This window comes from Chiloscyllium punctatum, chromosome 6 (genome assembly GCF_047496795.1).
Source record: "Chiloscyllium punctatum isolate Juve2018m chromosome 6, sChiPun1.3, whole genome shotgun sequence".
In the NCBI taxonomy this organism is placed as follows: Eukaryota; Metazoa; Chordata; class Chondrichthyes; order Orectolobiformes; family Hemiscylliidae; genus Chiloscyllium; species Chiloscyllium punctatum.
In genome coordinates, this window is record NC_092744.1 from 76881457 (window position 1) to 76899342 (window position 17886).

Here is a 17886-nt window from a genome sequence, read left to right on the forward strand (position 1 = left end):
CAAGGATGCAATGTACATATAGGTGTGATTTATATGCTGCCTTTAGGATATTGCAGATTCCGAGAAGTAGGTGATATTTTCCTCTCCATCTGGACAGTTTGGGGAGTACATGGAGGACTAGTGGTGACCTTCCCTTTGTATTTGGTTTAAATAAAGCACCATAGGGCTTATGGAAATCCTCATCATTATGTGTCTGTGACCCACATGGCGTTATGTGGGCTGGACAGAATTCTGACCAATGCTCGAAGCCATGACTCCCATACCAACACTGCAAAATTGAAATGTCTGCTCCAGGTTTGAACAGTTAAGGAATGAATGAAAGCCCAGAAGTCACCAATCTTCTGCCCCGTGCACACATACCACCCCCCCCCCCCCCCCCCCCCACCCCCACCACCACAGAGCCTTCAAGTCCCCACTGTTAGAATACTCAACTTGCTTATAACACTGAGAATGCAACCACTAGCTGTAGATTAATGCTCCGTCAGACATACACAGCTTCTATGTTTCAAAGGTAATACATCCTCTGCAATGCAGCTAACCTTTGTCGACAGATCTGGGACAACAGGAGAAACTGTCCCAAATCAGAACAGGCCCATGAGCTTCTTTGCTACCCAAAAGAAAAGATAGATCAAACAGGGTAGATACTCCAAATCTGAAGGAGTCAGAGAGGTAGCAACACTGGCTTTTAGAAGCAGTTGATTTAAACGATCAAGAAAAGAAACAATCTGTCCATTCTAAGCCTTGGCCCTAGCCCCAACCAGTCAAGGGTCACAATGCTGATGGCATTGGCACCAGGCTGGTAATCAGCAGACCTTCAAGTGCCTTGGCATCTCCTGCATCAGCCATGGATTCAGAAATTCAGCACAGCTCACTTCCAAAGCCAGTACACTTACAAAACATTGTAACTTTCAGGTCCTGTGTCACACTGGTGCTGAGATGTTACACAAAAATCCAAGCAGACGACATAAACATGGGCAAGCAGGTGGACAAGGGATACCCAACATGTGAGCCTGGGGAGGGGACAAGAACGACTGACCTCAGCAGTAACATTTATTATTCAAGTTTACGAATTCACTATCATTAGAGAGGTGAACATGAAATATATACAATTACCCCCTTACTCCTCCATTGGAACTCCAGACCTTGCAATTCTCATTTAACTTCCTCCTGCCTAAATAGATAACTTGTTCCCTCCCGCAAAAAATAAACTCCTAGTTCTTCTCAGGAACAAATTTCAAACCACTCATGTTGCCTTTTGGGAGGCCAAATTTGCTTTTAAGGGGATAATTCAGTCAGCAAATCAGTGTGGGCTTTGCCAGTGCCAACCTCCTCAAAGAGGAGCTCTCATTCGTTCAGCTACCACCTTCTGTATCCTTTTCAGGAGACATCTCAAAACTCAGGGAAAGGATTAGTGTCGAAATGTGCTGCAACACCCATTTCAGCCTTTCTGCTGGACATGACAGTTAGTGCCACGAAATGTTGCCACACCCTTTCCCCTCATCAAGCCTCCAAACACCCCAATCAAAAAAAAAATAGAAGGAACACATACAGCATCTAGTGTCCACATCACGGAGCTCGTTCATCAGTGATATCTAATCACTTACTGAAGACACACAGATCATCACACGCACACGTAACACGGCGCTTCCCAGCGCCAGGCGACACAGTTTTTGCTTTCACACAACTATTAATTTTTGTTCCTCAATAAATGACTACATGTAGAGCAGGCATGTTAGATGGCATTCACGTCAATGCTGGAAGGACTGGGTTGGATTATGTACAGGAGTCCAGTATGATGTCACTGGATTGGAGTGGAATTTTATTTGCATCAAGGATTTATATCAGATCCTCATCTGACTGCTCCTCCTTCTAGACAGCTTTGATCTGCAGGAAAAAGTGAAACAGCTTTAGTCAATGCAGTCAGTTACCAATACTGCCCACACTAGACAGTATATACAGTAATGTTACCACACACTGTAACATTTGAACACCTTTAGCATGATACATTCAGGTAAACCCCATAACCCTCATTATAACAAAATCTCCTGATCCACACGACTCAATGCATTGTAATTCTAATTTTCCACTGAAATGTTGGAGTAACAGTTATAATCTTTGATGCATCCCAGAACTCTAACAGTAAAATACTCAGATATACATCACACCAAAAACCTCTCTTATTTCTATTCAGATTGATCATTTTCAATATGAAAGTGGATGTTCATCACATGCAACTCACTTAAAGCTCAAATGATGCAAGAAGCCCATGTCTGACAAGGGAGGCTGGATTGGCTTGACCTGTCATAGCTCACAGCATAATACTGAGAAAGGTCACCACTACTCACTACCACTTCGGCTAATATAGCCTTATAAACACGCTGTCAGGTATACCCTATACCTCTCAGCGTACCACTGTCTGATATACCCCATACATCACAGCATAACACTGTCTGATATACCCTATACCTATCGGCGTAACACTGTCTGATATACCCCATACCTCTCAGCATAACACTGCTGATATACCCCATACCTCTCAGCGTAACAATGTCTGATATACCCCATACCTCTCAGTGTAACACTGTCTGATATACCCCATACCTCTCAGCATAACACTGTCTGATATACTCCATACCCCTCAGCATAACACTGTCTGATATACCCCATACCTCTCAGCGTAACACTATCTGATATACCCCATACCTCTCAGTGTAACACTGTCTGATATACCCCATACCTCTCAGCGTAACACTGTCTGATATACCCCATACCTCTCAGCGTAACACTATCTGATATACCCCATACCTCTCAGTGTAACACTGTCTGATATACCCCATACCTCTCAGCGTAACACTGTCTGATATACCCCATACCTCTCAGCGTATCACTGTCTGACATACCCCATACCTCTCAGCGTAATATTGTCTGATATACCCCATCCCTCTCAGCATAATACTGTCTGATATACCCCATCCCTCTCAGCATAACACTGTCTGATATACCCCATACCTCTCAGCGTAACACTGTCTGATATACCCCATACCTCTCAGTGTAACACTGTCTGATATACCTCATACATCTCAGTGTAACACTGCCTGATATACCCTATACCTCTCAGCATAACACTGTCTGATATACCCCATACCGCTCAGCGTAATATTGTCTGATATATCCCATACCTCTCAGCGTAACACTGTCTGATATACTCCATACATCTCAGCGTAACACTGTCTGATATAACCCATACCTCTCAGCGTAACACTGTCTGATATACCCCATACCTCTCAGCCTAACATTGTCTGATATACCCCATACCTCTCAGCATAACACTGTCTGATATACCCCATACCTCTCAGCATAACATTTTCTGATATACCCATTACCTGTCAGCGTAACACTGTTTGATATACCCCAAAACCCTCAGCGAAACATTGTCTGATATACCCCATACATCTCAGCATAACACTGTCTGATATACTCCATACATCTCAGCGTAACACTGTTTGATATATCCCATACCTCTCAGCATAACACTGTCTGATATACTCCATACATCTCAGCGTAACACTGTTTGATATATCCCATACCTCTCAGCATAACACTGTCTGATATACTCCATACATCTCAGCGTAACACTGTTTGATATATCCCATACCTCTCAGCATAACACTGTCTGATATACTCCATACATCTCAGCGTAACACTGTTTGATATATCCCATACCTCTCAGCATAACATTGTCTGATATACCCCATACATCTCAGCGTAACACTGTCTGATATACTCCATACATCTCAGCGTAACACTGTCTGATATACCCCATACCTCTCAGCGTAACACTGTCTGATATACCCCACACCCCTCAGCATAACACTGTCTGATATACCCCATACCTCTCAGCGTAACACTGTCTGATCTACCCCATACCTCTCAGCGTAACACTGTCTGATATACCCCACACCCCTCAGCATAATACTGTTTGATATATCCCATACCTTTCAGCGTAACACTGTCTGATATAACCCATACCTCTCAGCGTAACGCTGTCTGATATACCCCATACCTCTCAGCGTAACACTGTCTGATATACCCCACACCCCTCAGCATAACACTGTCTGATATACTCCATACATCTCAGCGTAACACTGTTTGATATATCCCATACCTCTCAGCGTAACACTGTCTGATATACCCCATACATCTCAGCGTAACACTGTCTGATATACTCCATACATCTCAGCGTAACACTGTCTGATATACCCCATACCTCTCAGCGTAACACTGTCTGATATACCCCACACCCCTCAGCATAACACTGTCTGATATACCCCATACCTCTCAGCGTAACACTGTCTGATCTACCCCATACCTCTCAGCGTAACACTGTCTGATATACCCCACACCCCTCAGCATAATACTGTTTGATATATCCCATACCTTTCAGCGTAACACTGTCTGATATAACCCATACCTCTCAGCGTAACGCTGTCTGATATACCCCATACCTCTCAGCGTAACACTGTCTGATATACCCCACACCCCTCAGCATAACACTGTCTGATATATCCCATACCTCTCAGCGTAACACTGCCTGATATATCCCATACCCCTCAGCACAACTCTGTCTGATATATCCCATATCTCTCTGCATAACACTGTCTGATATACCCCATACCTCTCAGCGTAACACTGTCTGATATACCCCACACCCCTCAGCATAACACTGTCTGATATATCCCATACCTCTCAGCGTAACACTGCCTGATATATCCCATACCCCTCAGCACAACTCTGTCTGATATATCCCATACATCTCAACGTAACACTGTCTGATATACCCCATACCCCTCAGTGTAACATTGTCTGATATGCCCCATACCTCTCAGCATAACCCTGTCTGATAATCCCCACACGTCTCAGCGTAACACTGCCTAATATACCCCATACCTCTGAGCATAACACTGTCTGATATACCCCATACCTCTCAGCATAACCCTGTCTGATAATCCCTATACCTCTCAGCATAACACTGATACTCCCCATTCCTCTCAGCGTAACACTGTCAGATTTAGTCCACAACTCTCAGTATATCTCTGTCAGATTTACTCCATAACTCTCAGAACATTCTGGATGTCTGAAAGATCCCAAATATTCCACTTTAATATTGATAGATATACCCACAGGTTTTGTTATCAATCTGCATGATACAACTCATGCCCACCACAATTTTGTCAGATGCACCCCACACTCTCACTATAAAACCACCAACACAAACTGAATACTTCTCACTATACCTCTGTCTAATACTTCCCAGTGTTCTCACTATTGCACTATCAGATACACCTGAAAGCTCGCAGTATTGATGTTTAATGGCTGAGAAGATTGTTTCTCAATGCAAGCCCTCTTCTAACACGTCCAATTTCTGTCTTATACTGAGGGCTATCCAAGGCTCTTTATATGGTAATGAAGCTATGAGCCTCAATGTCACTGGAGTTTTCAACTTTCAGTGGGTCTGGCAGCAAGAGTAGGGAGATACAGTTATTCCCAAGCTTCAGGGAAACCCAGGCAGCCTCATTGAGGTGAGGACCTGGTATCCATTGGAGTGTAGTGACTTCACACCCAGCCCCTGGATTCAGTTGCTTGGTCAAGGAACCTCCATCAATGACCACTCTTCCATGACCACTCCAATCCACAGTGCATATGGAGGAATTCCAAATTCTGGGCAGCCTGTGATTTTCTGACCAATCTGAATAAGAATTTAGCCCCTTGGGTAAGATTTACCTGATTGACCCGGCAAGGAGGGGGTTGAAGGCATACAGCCAGTCTTGCATCTCTTTATCGTTGCAGGCTTGCAGCAAAATTCCACGGTGCTCAGTGCACACAGCAAATGTGTTTGGAGTCTGCAACGTAAGAACAGTGCAAAGGAGAGGGTCAGTAATGAAGGCCATTTAAAGGAGCATTGCAAACATGGACTGAATAGGCTTTAAAGGAACAAGAGCTTGCTGCTGAATGTTTTTATCATTTTACAATGTATTGGACACAGAGTGTTTCCCCAGGACATTTGGAATGTTGTGTACAGTTCTGGTCGCACCCCCCCACCCCCAATGGATGTGGATAGGGTACAGAAACCATTTACCTGGTTTGGAAGATATTAATTGTGAAGAGAGATTGGACAAACTTGGTTCGTTTCCACTTGAACATTGAAGGATGAGGGCCGACCTGACAGAAGTTCTCAAAATTATGAGAGGCATGGATAAAATGGATTGTAGGAGTCTTTCTCCCAGGGTAGCAATGTCAATTACTAGGGGACATAGGTTTAAGGTAAAAGGAGGTAAGTTTAAACGAGACGTGAGTGGCAGGCCTTTTACACAGAGGGTGGTAAGTGACCAGAATGCACTGCCAGAGGAGGTGGATACAGTAGCACCAATAAAGTGGCAGCTTGACAGATATATGAATAGGCAGGGCATAGAGGGATATGGACCACGTAAAGGTGAAAGGTTTTTAGTTTAAAAAGGCATCATGCATTGGCACAGTCCTAGTGGGCTGAAGGGTCTGATCTTTGTTCTTTGAAAAACAAAGTTGAGACCCAACAGTTCTGTTTGACAACAATGCTTCATTCATTGCTATGAAACCTGGGATAATCCTTCGTCACACTAATAATCTATCAATGTGCTTGACCAATATTCCACCAATGACTTTTGACAGACATGAAGAAAAGGAAAGTGGACAACAATTAATTCCAGCCCTGGTGTCATTGCATAACCAAATGGGCCTGAAGGCCAAGGCATCAGGTCGTGGCACATTTGAATAGTTTGTGGGTGAATGTTAGAAGATGCCCAAAACGTTGTGTGTGTAAGAGTTGGGAGGAGGGTATACTCAGACACAGTCTGGGATGGGCAGAGGTGCATACATGTTTAGCCCCAGCCTTAGGGGTGAGCAGTGCTCAATGGTCAGTCATGGTTTGGGATTCACTGCAGGGGTAAAGATGGAGAATGGGTGTAGATGATTAATCATGGTCTGGGACGAATGTTGTAAATGGTCAGTCATTGTTTGGGATGGAGGGTGTAGATGATCAGTCACGGTCTGGGTGGGAGGATTAGGCAATGGTCAGTTATGGTCTGATGAGTGAGGGGTGGATGACCAGTCACAGTTGGTGGCTGGATCTGTGTTAGATGATCAGATACAGTTCTGAGTAACATTAAGCAGTGTTAGATGAAGGATGTAACTGGTATACTGTTCAAGGTAACACTGTCATAGAGACATTGGAAACTCCTCCAAACTTTCATGATGAAATGTGGGACAGAACAACAAGGAATCATCACAAGGGAGATTCAAACTGTATGGTCAAGGATGCATCATCTGTCTTTTCTCCTGGAAACACCACAGTGGCATTTCAGCCAAGATTTCAGCTCTTTGCTGCAGTCCTAGAGAGTGAAGGAAGCAGATTGTGCTACCTTGAGCATGGCCTGCTGGTCCTCGCTGTATTCCACTTGTGCTGCTGACAGGTTAAGGATGGCTCGCTCCACTGTGTCCTTATCGGTGTTGTAAATGTAGACGTATGGCCGCCGTACAACCACATAACGCTTCACCCAACCATTGGTCTGAGGTTCCAGGAAGTGCAGGGTCCCTTTCTTTGACACAATCGGACTGGAAGGTAAGAGACAATAACAGCTGAGAAGTAATTTCACATTTCACATGGGATCCAGGGGAGCTAGCCAATTGGATACAAAATTGGCTTGAAGGTAGGAGACTGAGGGTGGTGGTGGAGGGTTGTTTCTCAGATTGGAGTCCTGTGACCAGTGATGCGTCACACAAGGATCAGTGCAGGATCCACTGCTTTGCATATTTTTTATAATTGATTTGGATGTGAATATAAGAGATATGGTTAGTAAGTTTGCAGATGAAATGAAAATAGGTGGTGTACTGGACAGTGAAGAAGAATACAATGGGACCTTGATCAAATGAACTACAGAAGAGTGGCAGATGGAATTTAGAGTCATAGAATCAGACAGCACAGAAACAGACCCTTCAGTCCAACTAGTCCATGCTGACCATGCTCCCAAACCAAGCTAGTCCCACCTGCCGATGTTTGGCCCATATTGCTCTAAACTTTGTTCATGTACTTATTTAAATGTCATTTAAATGTTGTAACTGTACTTGCATCCACCACTTCCTCGGGCAGTTCATTCCCCACACAAACCACCCTCAGTGTAAAAAAAATGCCCTTCATATCCTTTCTAAGTTTTTCTCCTCTCACCTTAAAAATATGCCCCCTGGTTTTGAATTTCCCCACCCTAGGGAAAAGACCCTTGCTATCCACCTTCTCTATACCCCTCATGGTTTTATGAGCCTCTGTAAGGTGCCCCTCAATTTCCTATGCTCCAGTGAAACAGACTATAAATATGTAAGTTAGCTCACTGGAAGGTTTTTTTCAGACATTTCGTCACCATTCTAGGTAACACCAACAGTGAGAGTCTCTGGTGAAACGCTGGTGGTATGTCCCATCTCTCTATTTATAGGTCTTGGTTTCTTAAGGTGGGTGATGTCATTTATTTTAGGGGAAGGTAGATAGGATCTAAATCAATGCGTTTATTGATGGAGTTCTGGTCAGAGTACCGTGTCTCTAAGAATTCTCGTGTGTGTCTTTGTTTTGCCTGTCCTTGGTTGTGTGTGTTGTCTCAGTCAAAGTGGTATCCTTTATCTGTACGTATAGAAACTAGTGATAGTGAATCATGTCTTTTAGTGGCCACTTGGTGTTTGTGCATCCTGGTGGCAAGTTTCCTGCTTGTATGTCCAATGCTTTTTTTTTAAACAGTTCTTGCATGGCATCTTATAAATGATGCTAGTTTTGCTGGTAGTATCTAATGGATCCTTTAGTTTCATTAGTTGCTGTTTAAGTGTATTGGTAGGTTTGTGGGTTGTAGGATCCCAAGGGGTCTGAGTAGTCTGGGAGTCATTTCTGATACATCTTTGATGTAAGGTAGTATGGTGACAAAACATCTGAAAACAAACCTTCTAGCACAGGGAGCTAACTTACATACTTATCATCAACCTGAGCTACAAATCTTCTCAAACATTGCTAGTCCCAGACTTTCTTTATAGTGCTAACTCTGCATTTCTGGCAACATCCTGGTAAATCTTTTCTGAACCCTCCCAATTTAATAATATCCATCCTGTAGCAGAGCAACGAGAACTGGACACAGTACTCCAGAAGATGCCTCACCAACATCCTGTACAACTTCAACATGACGTCCCAACTTCTATACTTAAAAGGTCTGAGCAATTAAGGCAAGCATATCAATCACCTTCTTAACCATCCTGTCTACATGGGACTCAAATTTCAACTAAGTATATGCCTAAATCCCTGGGTGTCTCTGTTTTACAACATTACCCAGGGGCCCTACCATTATTTGTATAAGGCCTGCTATTGTTTGTTTTACCAAAATTCAATACCTCATATTTACCCAAATTAAACTCCATCTGCCACTACGCAGCTGATTGACCCAATTGATTCAGATCTCTTTGTGATCCTACAAAGATTGAATTCAGATAAATGTGAAGAATTGCATTTTGGTAAGACAAACTAGGGCAGGTCTTATACAGTAAATGGTAGGACTCTGGAGAGTGCTGCCGAACAAACAGATTTAGGAGTACAGGTGCATACTTCCTTGAAAGTGGAGTCACAGGTTGACAGGGTAGTGAAGAAGCTGGTTGGTATGACTTGTCTTTATTGGTCAGTGAATTAAGTGTAGGAATTAGAATGTCATGTTGTGGCTGTATAGAAATTGGTGAGACCACTTTTGGAATACTGCATACTATTCTGATCGCCCTTCTATAGGAATGGTATTGTTAAACTTGAGAGTGTGCAGAAAAGATTTACAAGGATGCTGCCAGGACTGAAGGGTTTGAGCTATAGGGAGAGATTGAATGGACTAGGGCTTTTTCCTTGGAGCATTGCAGACTGACGGGTGACTTTATAGAGGCTTACAAAATCATGAGGGGCATGGATCTGGTGAATACCCACCTTTTTCTAAGGTTAGTGAATCCAAAACGAGGGGACATTGGATTAAGGTGAGACGAGAAAGATTTTAAAATGGACATAAGGGGTAACTTTTTCACACAGAGCTACCACAAGAAGTAGTGGAGGTGAGTACAATTACAAAATTTAAAATGCATTTGGATGGGTACATGAGTAGGAAGTACTTAGAGGGCTATGGGCCAAATGCTGGCAAAGGGCACTACGTTAGAATGGAATGTCTGGTTGGCGCAGATGAGTTGAATTGGGGGGGTCTGCTTCTGTGCTGTATGACTAAATGACACTAAGTGTATAGAGTTCTGGTTAACCTGCACGTGGAATACCACCTGCAGTTAAGAACACCACATCTTCCGAAGGGATATATCAGCCATGTTGTGGGTGACAGATTTATGAGAATGATACTGGGATGAAAAGAATTACATTGAGAACATTTTGTATTGACTAGAGACAAAAAAGCTGCAGATGCTAGAATCCAAAGTAGACAAGCTGGAAGAACACAGCAAGCCAGGTAGCATTGGGAGGTGGAGAAGTCGACGTTTTGGGTATAACCCTTCTTCAGGGCTTCCCCACCTCCTGATGCTGCCTGGTCTTGCTGTGTTCTTCCAGCATCCTGCTTGTCTCGGTTGCATTGACTGGTTGTGCTCCTCTGTGCATTGAAGACGAATGAATAAACCCCTTGAGGAATTTTAAATGATTAAAGGACTGGGAAGGGTAGATAGAACAAGACTATTCATCATGTGTCAGAATCCCTGATAATAGGGATGTAAAGCTCGGCTGTATTGGAGTGATCAGAAAGCACTGATTCAGATAAAGTACAATGGAAACATCTAGCTCACGAAAAGAATAAACCATTAAGGCTTTGGGGCCAAATAGAATGCCAAAACTAAGATTGTTATTTCCCCTTTTGCTATAGGAATTGAGGGTTATGGCACAAAGGTAGGTAAATGAAGTGAAGATACAGGCCATAATCTACTGAACGGTGAAGTAGGCTCTATCTGATTCTACACCCCATGCTGTCCAAGTAAAAGGTCTGTGCCAGCAAAGACAGGCTTTGGAGTTCCTAGTCTTCTTCCCAAAACCCCTTTCATTGTGGACTGGGAGGACAGGGTTTCCAAAAGGCACCTGAATTTATAAGGGGGACCTGAATTTGTATGGGAACAGGAATCTGTTTACCTAACAGTATCAAGCTCCACTTATAGCTGTCCTGGCTGCAATCTGCTAACAAGTGCAGCCAATCTGGCTCATGTGGCTCAGTAGCACAATGTGTGAGTGTCCCGAGTGAATAATATAATCAATTTGTAAATCATACAAAGGAGAGATTGTGACCATTGGAGAGGAGTGGCTGACATCATTGATGCTGCTTAAGCCTGCAAAAAGTAGGAGAGATCACTTTGTCCCCGTACCTCACTCTGATCTCCTGGATATCAGCTACAAACATGCGAGCACTTCCTTTCTCATTCTTGCCGGCAACAGGAGATTTCTTCAATTCACCTTCTTGTAGTGAATCAGGATCAGGACTGATTTCTCTGGATTGGGTCTCAGGGGTCCTAATACAGAGAGAAGAACATTTAAAAGATGTCCCTTTATCCCCACATGCGCTTTGGTCACCCAATCTAGAGATTGATGACTTTCTTTCAACTAAAAAGAGATTGCCTGCCTCCAGAATATCCTTTATTGTCACTTGTACTTAAGTACAGAAATACAGGAGTACAACAAAAAGCTTTTATAATGGCTGCCTTTTAATGGTGCCTTCTTAGGTATAAGTACCTAAGCACAAATCTTAGAGTTAAATAAAGAAGTGTTATACAAAAGATGATTAAAAGGAAAGCAGTAGTTATACTTTGCTGAATAGATTGTTCAGAGGTTTCAGCTATTTACATCTCTCTATAGCGTATCACCCATTACATCACTGAAACAGTCTCTGATAGTTATAAACACTCTGATGTAACCCATATTCTATAGTGGCATGCAAACCTTCATTTTAACAGGCTAAACATATTATAATGCTTTTTTATGTACCACATGTTCCTCACTATGACAATTCAAACATATCTCTTTCACTTTGGTATAGCATTTTGTGATACACCTTAAAATACAATAATTTCTGATATTGCCTTCTGCACATCTCACTATCACAGTCTCTGATATCACTACAACCCTTGCTCTCTATGTACGCCATGTCTCCCAATGTAGCAGAACTTGACATATTCTGCAACCTTCACTGTCTTATTCAGTGCACCCCGTATTGATATTTTCTAATTAACCTGTTCAGAGGTGTTATAACTGTTGAATCCAGGCCTCCTGACTTAGATATTGGGACACTACCATTGGCCCTTAATGGACCACTTGTTCTTTTTTAAATTGGGTTATATGCCAGAATGTGGTTTCGATTTTTAAAACTTTTTTTAAAAATCAATCTGTTCAGAGACATTATTACGCACCTCTGGAGCAGATGGACTTGAACAAAGGCCTCCTGGTCTAGGGGTAGGGACACTACCACTGCACCACAAGAGGACCCAGTGGACTACCTGTTTCTTTTTTAATGAACTTGCATTTATACAACACCTTTTTTTTCTTAACCTGCTTTTCTAATCTACCTGCTCAAAGATGTTATGACAGACTTCTGGTGCAGATGGGACTTGAACCAGGCCTCCCAGTCCAGGGGTAGGGACACTACCACTGTGCCACAAAAGGTCCCAATGGATTACTTGTTAAAGACTGACTATAACCTACTGCAGCCGCTCAGGAGGAAGCTTGTCACTTCATGTATTACTACAGATGTCAGAGAAAATATGGAAAGATAAGTTAGGGAAACATGGGCACTAACCTGAGCTCTGGGGCGATGTACTGTCCTTCCAGCAGAGAGGGACAGGTCGAGGAAGGGGGCAGTGTTGTGTTGCTCAATGTAGAGAATGACGTGTCCCTTGTCAATGTGACAGACATCTCAGATATCTGTAAAACAGGAAGAGGAACAGTGTAAGATTTTGCACCAGCTTCTTATATTCATCTTCTAATAGACAATTTTCACCACTTTGATGTCAGTCACTTTGCTCTCTTCTTCCATTCCCAACTGCAGCGATCCTATTTCAAGGTGCGTCTCACTTACAGAACCCAAGAGAATCACACTGCATTTGACCCATTGTGCCTGCAACAGCACTTTGCAATAGCAATCTAAAATGCTCACTTCCCCTCTTCTGTAGGACCAGAAACACATGTTATTTATTCCATTGTGGATCTTTTAATAATGTTCTACAATATTCTATAAAATATACTAAAGGTATTTAAGGTATATAAATGTATTTATATATGGGGCTGTGATATATAAAAGTATATAAGTAATTCTAAAGGTATACAATATACAAGATATTCTATGATATCTCTTGGTTATGGTGTCTCCATTTGCTGTTGATGTCCCAAAGCTCCTGATCTTGGTTGCAAAGGGTAGTCTGTATCCCTGACTAAGAAATCTCCCAGAACAAATACTCCCCTATTCTGACGTACCTTCCTGTCACCCTTGGGTACTCCTTTATTCCAAGGGTGATGTGGTTTTGAGTTCCTTTGAGCTTTTGTCATTGCCCATCCCATAATTGTCCACGCATTTATACATCCAGGACTTGCCATCCAACAGATATCCTCTCCAAGCTACCCATTTCCTCACACTTGTCCATTGAGTGACACACACACACACAAATGCACGCATATGCACACCAGAAAACAGGGTCAAGGTGCACATCGTATTAACTTGGGATAAAGTGAGTTCTCACAAAGTGTCAGCATACCTTGCTCTCACTGGCGCTGATACAGACGTGGCTGTACTCCCTATTAAATGTGTGGGATAGGAGTCGGAGGCACTGGAAGAGAGAACAACACCGATTAGCTTCTGATCATATTGTTTCATTAATAAACCTGTCTGTTCGCTGCCAAACCAGTTTCCTCCAGGTGGTAACTCATTTGTCAGAGGGCCCAGAGGGCACCTAAGGGTCAACCACATTGCTGTGGGCTTGGAGTTACATGTAGACCAGACCAGGTAGGGTCAGCAGGTTTCCTTCCCTAAAGAGCATTAGTAGATCAGATGAGATTTTCCAACAATCAGCAAGTCTCCTGGTCATTAATAGACTATTAATTCCAGATTTTTATTGAATTCAAGTTCCATTATCTGCCATGGTGGGATTTGAACCCAAGTCTCCAGAACATTTCTGAGGATGGATCACTCGACCGGAAATGTTAACTCTGATTTCCCTCCATAGATGCTGTCAGACATCCTGAGCTTTTCCAGCAATTTCTATTTTTGTCCCCAGAACATTAGCCTGGGTCTCTGGATTAATAATTATGATAATATTATAAGGCTATAGTAGCCACGAATAGCCAAGGTCCTTCTTTAATGTATCTCTCTCCTAGTAAGAGTCCTGAACTGCAATGGTGCTCCTGAGTAATGATCCTCTATGGTATCCTTCCCCTTACCCTACACAACATCCCTCTTCAGTACTTAACCCCTTTCCCCCGATAGATCTGCATGGCAACAGGCTTAGGGGAAATCTCTTGCTATTGCTGACCCTTGAGCAGTTTTGGGAACACACTGGCAGTTACTGTCTCCCCTCTGCTGTCCATTGTCCCAAGCCCTGGGAAATCTAATTCCAGCCACTTCATATAAATTGCAGACAACATACAAAGAACAGAGCCTTATTAACACCTGTTAACTCATTCTCTAGAATGGGTCACTCAAATGTCTTCAAACTCATTACACTTTCACCAGAGGCAAGCACTCTTGTGTGGGTTGGATTTCACCTTTTAAAGGCACTGAAGAAGGTTACCTCAGAGCACAACATCATTTTGATCAGATGGGCCAAAGGGCTGAGGAGTGGCAGATGGAATTTAATTTCGATAAATGTGAGGTGCAGCATTTTGGAAAGGCAAATCAGGGCAGAACTTATACACTTAATGGTAAGGTCCTAGGGGGTGTTTTTAAATTAACAATTAATCCAGCATCAATTGCAATCTGTGGAAGGGTGTTCCAAACTTCTACCAGCTTTTGCAAAGAGAAAAGCTTTGCAATTCCACTCCTGAAAGGTCTGGCTCTAATTTTAAGACTTTGCCCCCTATCCTAGACAGCCTAACCATTGGAAATAGTTTATCTATATCTATCTTTTCTGTTCTTAATATCATAAAGCTTTCAATCAAAACACCCCTTAATTTTTTGAATTCCAGGGACGTCATCTCATCATCCTCATACATTACAGAGAAAATGTGCAAACTCACACAGTCACTTGTGGGTAGAATCAAACCTGGGTCCTTAGTGCTGTGAGGCAGCAGTGCTAACCACTGAGCCACCGTACTGCCCAGAAGGCTGCATTGTCACCAAACAGAAAATGCACCCTCCTGCTCTTGCGGCTTGCACTGAGCGCTGCTGGAGCACTGCAGTAAGCCTGAGAGAGAGAGAGAGAGAGAGAGGGAGAGAGATGTTGGCCAGGGAACACAGTGGTATGCTGAAGTGGCAGGCAACTGGAAGCTCAGGGATATTTTTGCAGAGAGAACATAGGTGTTCTACAAAGTGGTCACCCAGTGTGTGCTTCATTGAGGAGACCACATTGTGAGCAGTGAATACAGTCGGCTAGATTGAGTGAAGCGCAGGTAAAGTGCCACTTCATCTGAAAGGTGTGATGGGGCCTTCGATGGTGAAGAGAGAGGAAGCTCACAAGTGAATGTGTCAATATACATTCGTAGTTTGCTGGCTAACATCATCCCTATCTTGTCATTTTACATTTCCTGCAGTGTTGTCCACGTTTGTGTCATCAACAAATCCAGATACCTGGCTTCCTACTCTGTCAGCAAAGTCATTGATAAGCACGGTGAATAGTTAAGGATCTAACACAGATCCTTTCATGAAACCTGCCAATTTCTTTTCTTTATTGTGTGAGATGTGGACATCACCGGTAAGGTCAGCATTTATTGCCCCATCCCTAACTGCCTTTGCTCATTATTTTGAAAGAGCAGTTAAGAATAAACAACATTGCTACAGATCTGGAGTCATATGAAGGCCAGATCAAGGGAGGATGGGAAATTCCCTTCTCCAAAGGGTTACTGGATTTTTTAAAAAATGACAATTGATGATGTTTCATGTTGACATTAGGCTAGCTTTTATTTTCAGATTTTAATGAATTTAAAGTTTACCATCAGTCATGGGATTTGAATTCTTGTCCCTCCTGGGTTTCTGGATTACCAGTCTAGAGACTTTCCCACTGACAGTGATAAGACACTGTTCCCATTGAGTATTAGAGGATCTGCCCATTACCCCTACTTTGTCTCCTGTCACTCAGCCAATTTCCAAACCAGGTCAATTATTTGCCCTCACTTCAATGAGCTTCATCATAAGTCTCTTATGAAGGGCTTCATTAAATATCTTCTGCAAGTCTATAGAAACATAAATTATTTTAGTCACTTCTTCAAAACCTTCAATCAGACTTGGCATACATGTCCTACCCTTTTCACCCAGACCTCCACCACGGGAGGCATGATGGTTCAGTGGTTAGCACTGAATACAGCACCAGGGACCTGGGTTGGATTCCAGCCTCGGGTGACTGTATGGAGTTTACACATTCTCCCCGTGTCTGTGTGGGTTTTCTCCGGGTGCTCTGGCTTCCTCCCACAGTCCAAAGATATGCAGGTTTGGTGAATTGGCCATGCTAAATTGCCCGTAGTGTGGGTTAGGTGCATTTGTCAGGCGTAAATGTATAGTGATAGGGTAGGGGAATGGGTGTGGGTGGGTTATTCTTCGGAGGGTTGGTGTGGACTTGTTGGGCCAATGGTTTGTTTTCACGCTGTAGTGATTCTATGATTATTACAAATCACCTTTAGTTCTCTATGATTGGCAGAACATTTAAGTTTCCAGTCATGCTGTCTTTAAATGTAGGCTCTAGCATTTGATTAATTGATCTGTAACCTCTCGATTTCCTCCATCAGTTTCTTAGACAGCAAAGGGATAGGGTAATTTTCCAATCTAAGGGATCCCAAATTGACAGAAGATTACAATGAAAGCATACAAAATATTTTCACCTACATTTTTATAAGCAGTACAGGGGGAGCATTACATTACATCTCACCCTTGCTACGTCTGCCCTGGGAATTTGTGGGTGACACTGGGATAGAGAGTGGAAAATAGTACCATTGAATTAATTAGCATCCTTCACTCAATCAGAACAAAAGCCCCTCACCAAAAAAAAACTTGAGGCAGAATTCATATTCTATTGAGGAACAGCCAATAGCTCAAGCCTCACTTCCTTGGACCTTGGGCTCTCCTAGAGGGAAAACTGCTTGGCTCCTTACCTTAGCTGCTAACTCTTTCTGCCGTTCAGTGGTGGTGCAGGTAGAGGTTGGCATGTCATTGCTGCCTGTTGAGTGTAGGCTGTATGTTGAGGAGATGCTTTGGGATTCGCTAAGGTCCTCACTGGTATATGAGGAAACCGAATCACAGCCTGACCTCAGTGTACTCTCCAGCTTCTCACGCAATAACAGATAGTGTCGGGTCTTTTCCACCTGCAGGTCAAGAAACAAGCAAGGACGTCAACAAATAACTTACATTACCTCGAAATATGGCTCCCCTCTGTTTGATGAAGAGGAGAAAATTAGAGTACAAGTGTAAACTTGTGGGGAACATACAAACTGATTGTTAAAGTTTCAATGGGTTTGTGAAGAGAAAAAGATTAGTGATGACAAATCAAGATCCCTTCTGGTCAGAAACAGGAGAAGTTATAATGGGGAACAAAGAGCTGACAGACCAATTAAATACATATTTTGATTCTATCTTCACAAAAAAGGGCATAAATAACATCCAAAGAACATTGACAAACGCATGG

The 17886-nt window shown here is 42.9% G+C and overlaps 1 protein-coding gene across 30 annotated transcripts in view; it reads right to left on the reverse strand.

Moving 5' to 3' along the window:
- Window positions 1-391: 391 nt before the first annotated feature.
- kif1aa (kinesin family member 1Aa) overlaps window positions 392-17886 on the reverse strand; it is a 326170-nt gene continuing 308675 nt past the window's right edge. For all 30 annotated transcript variants that reach the window (XM_072573022.1, XM_072573040.1, XM_072573019.1 and 27 more), the window contains 7 exons: window positions 17357-17566; window positions 13816-13887; window positions 12864-12988; window positions 11440-11583; window positions 7455-7647; window positions 5782-5900; window positions 392-1884 (listed from right to left, as the gene is read on the reverse strand). In XM_072573022.1, the coding sequence (XP_072429123.1) occupies window positions 1842-1884; window positions 5782-5900; window positions 7455-7647; window positions 11440-11583; window positions 12864-12988; window positions 13816-13887; window positions 17357-17566 (906 nt within the window). In that variant the 3' untranslated portion in view covers window positions 392-1841. The remainder of the gene's footprint in view (window positions 1885-5781; window positions 5901-7454; window positions 7648-11439; window positions 11584-12863; window positions 12989-13815; window positions 13888-17356; window positions 17567-17886) is intronic.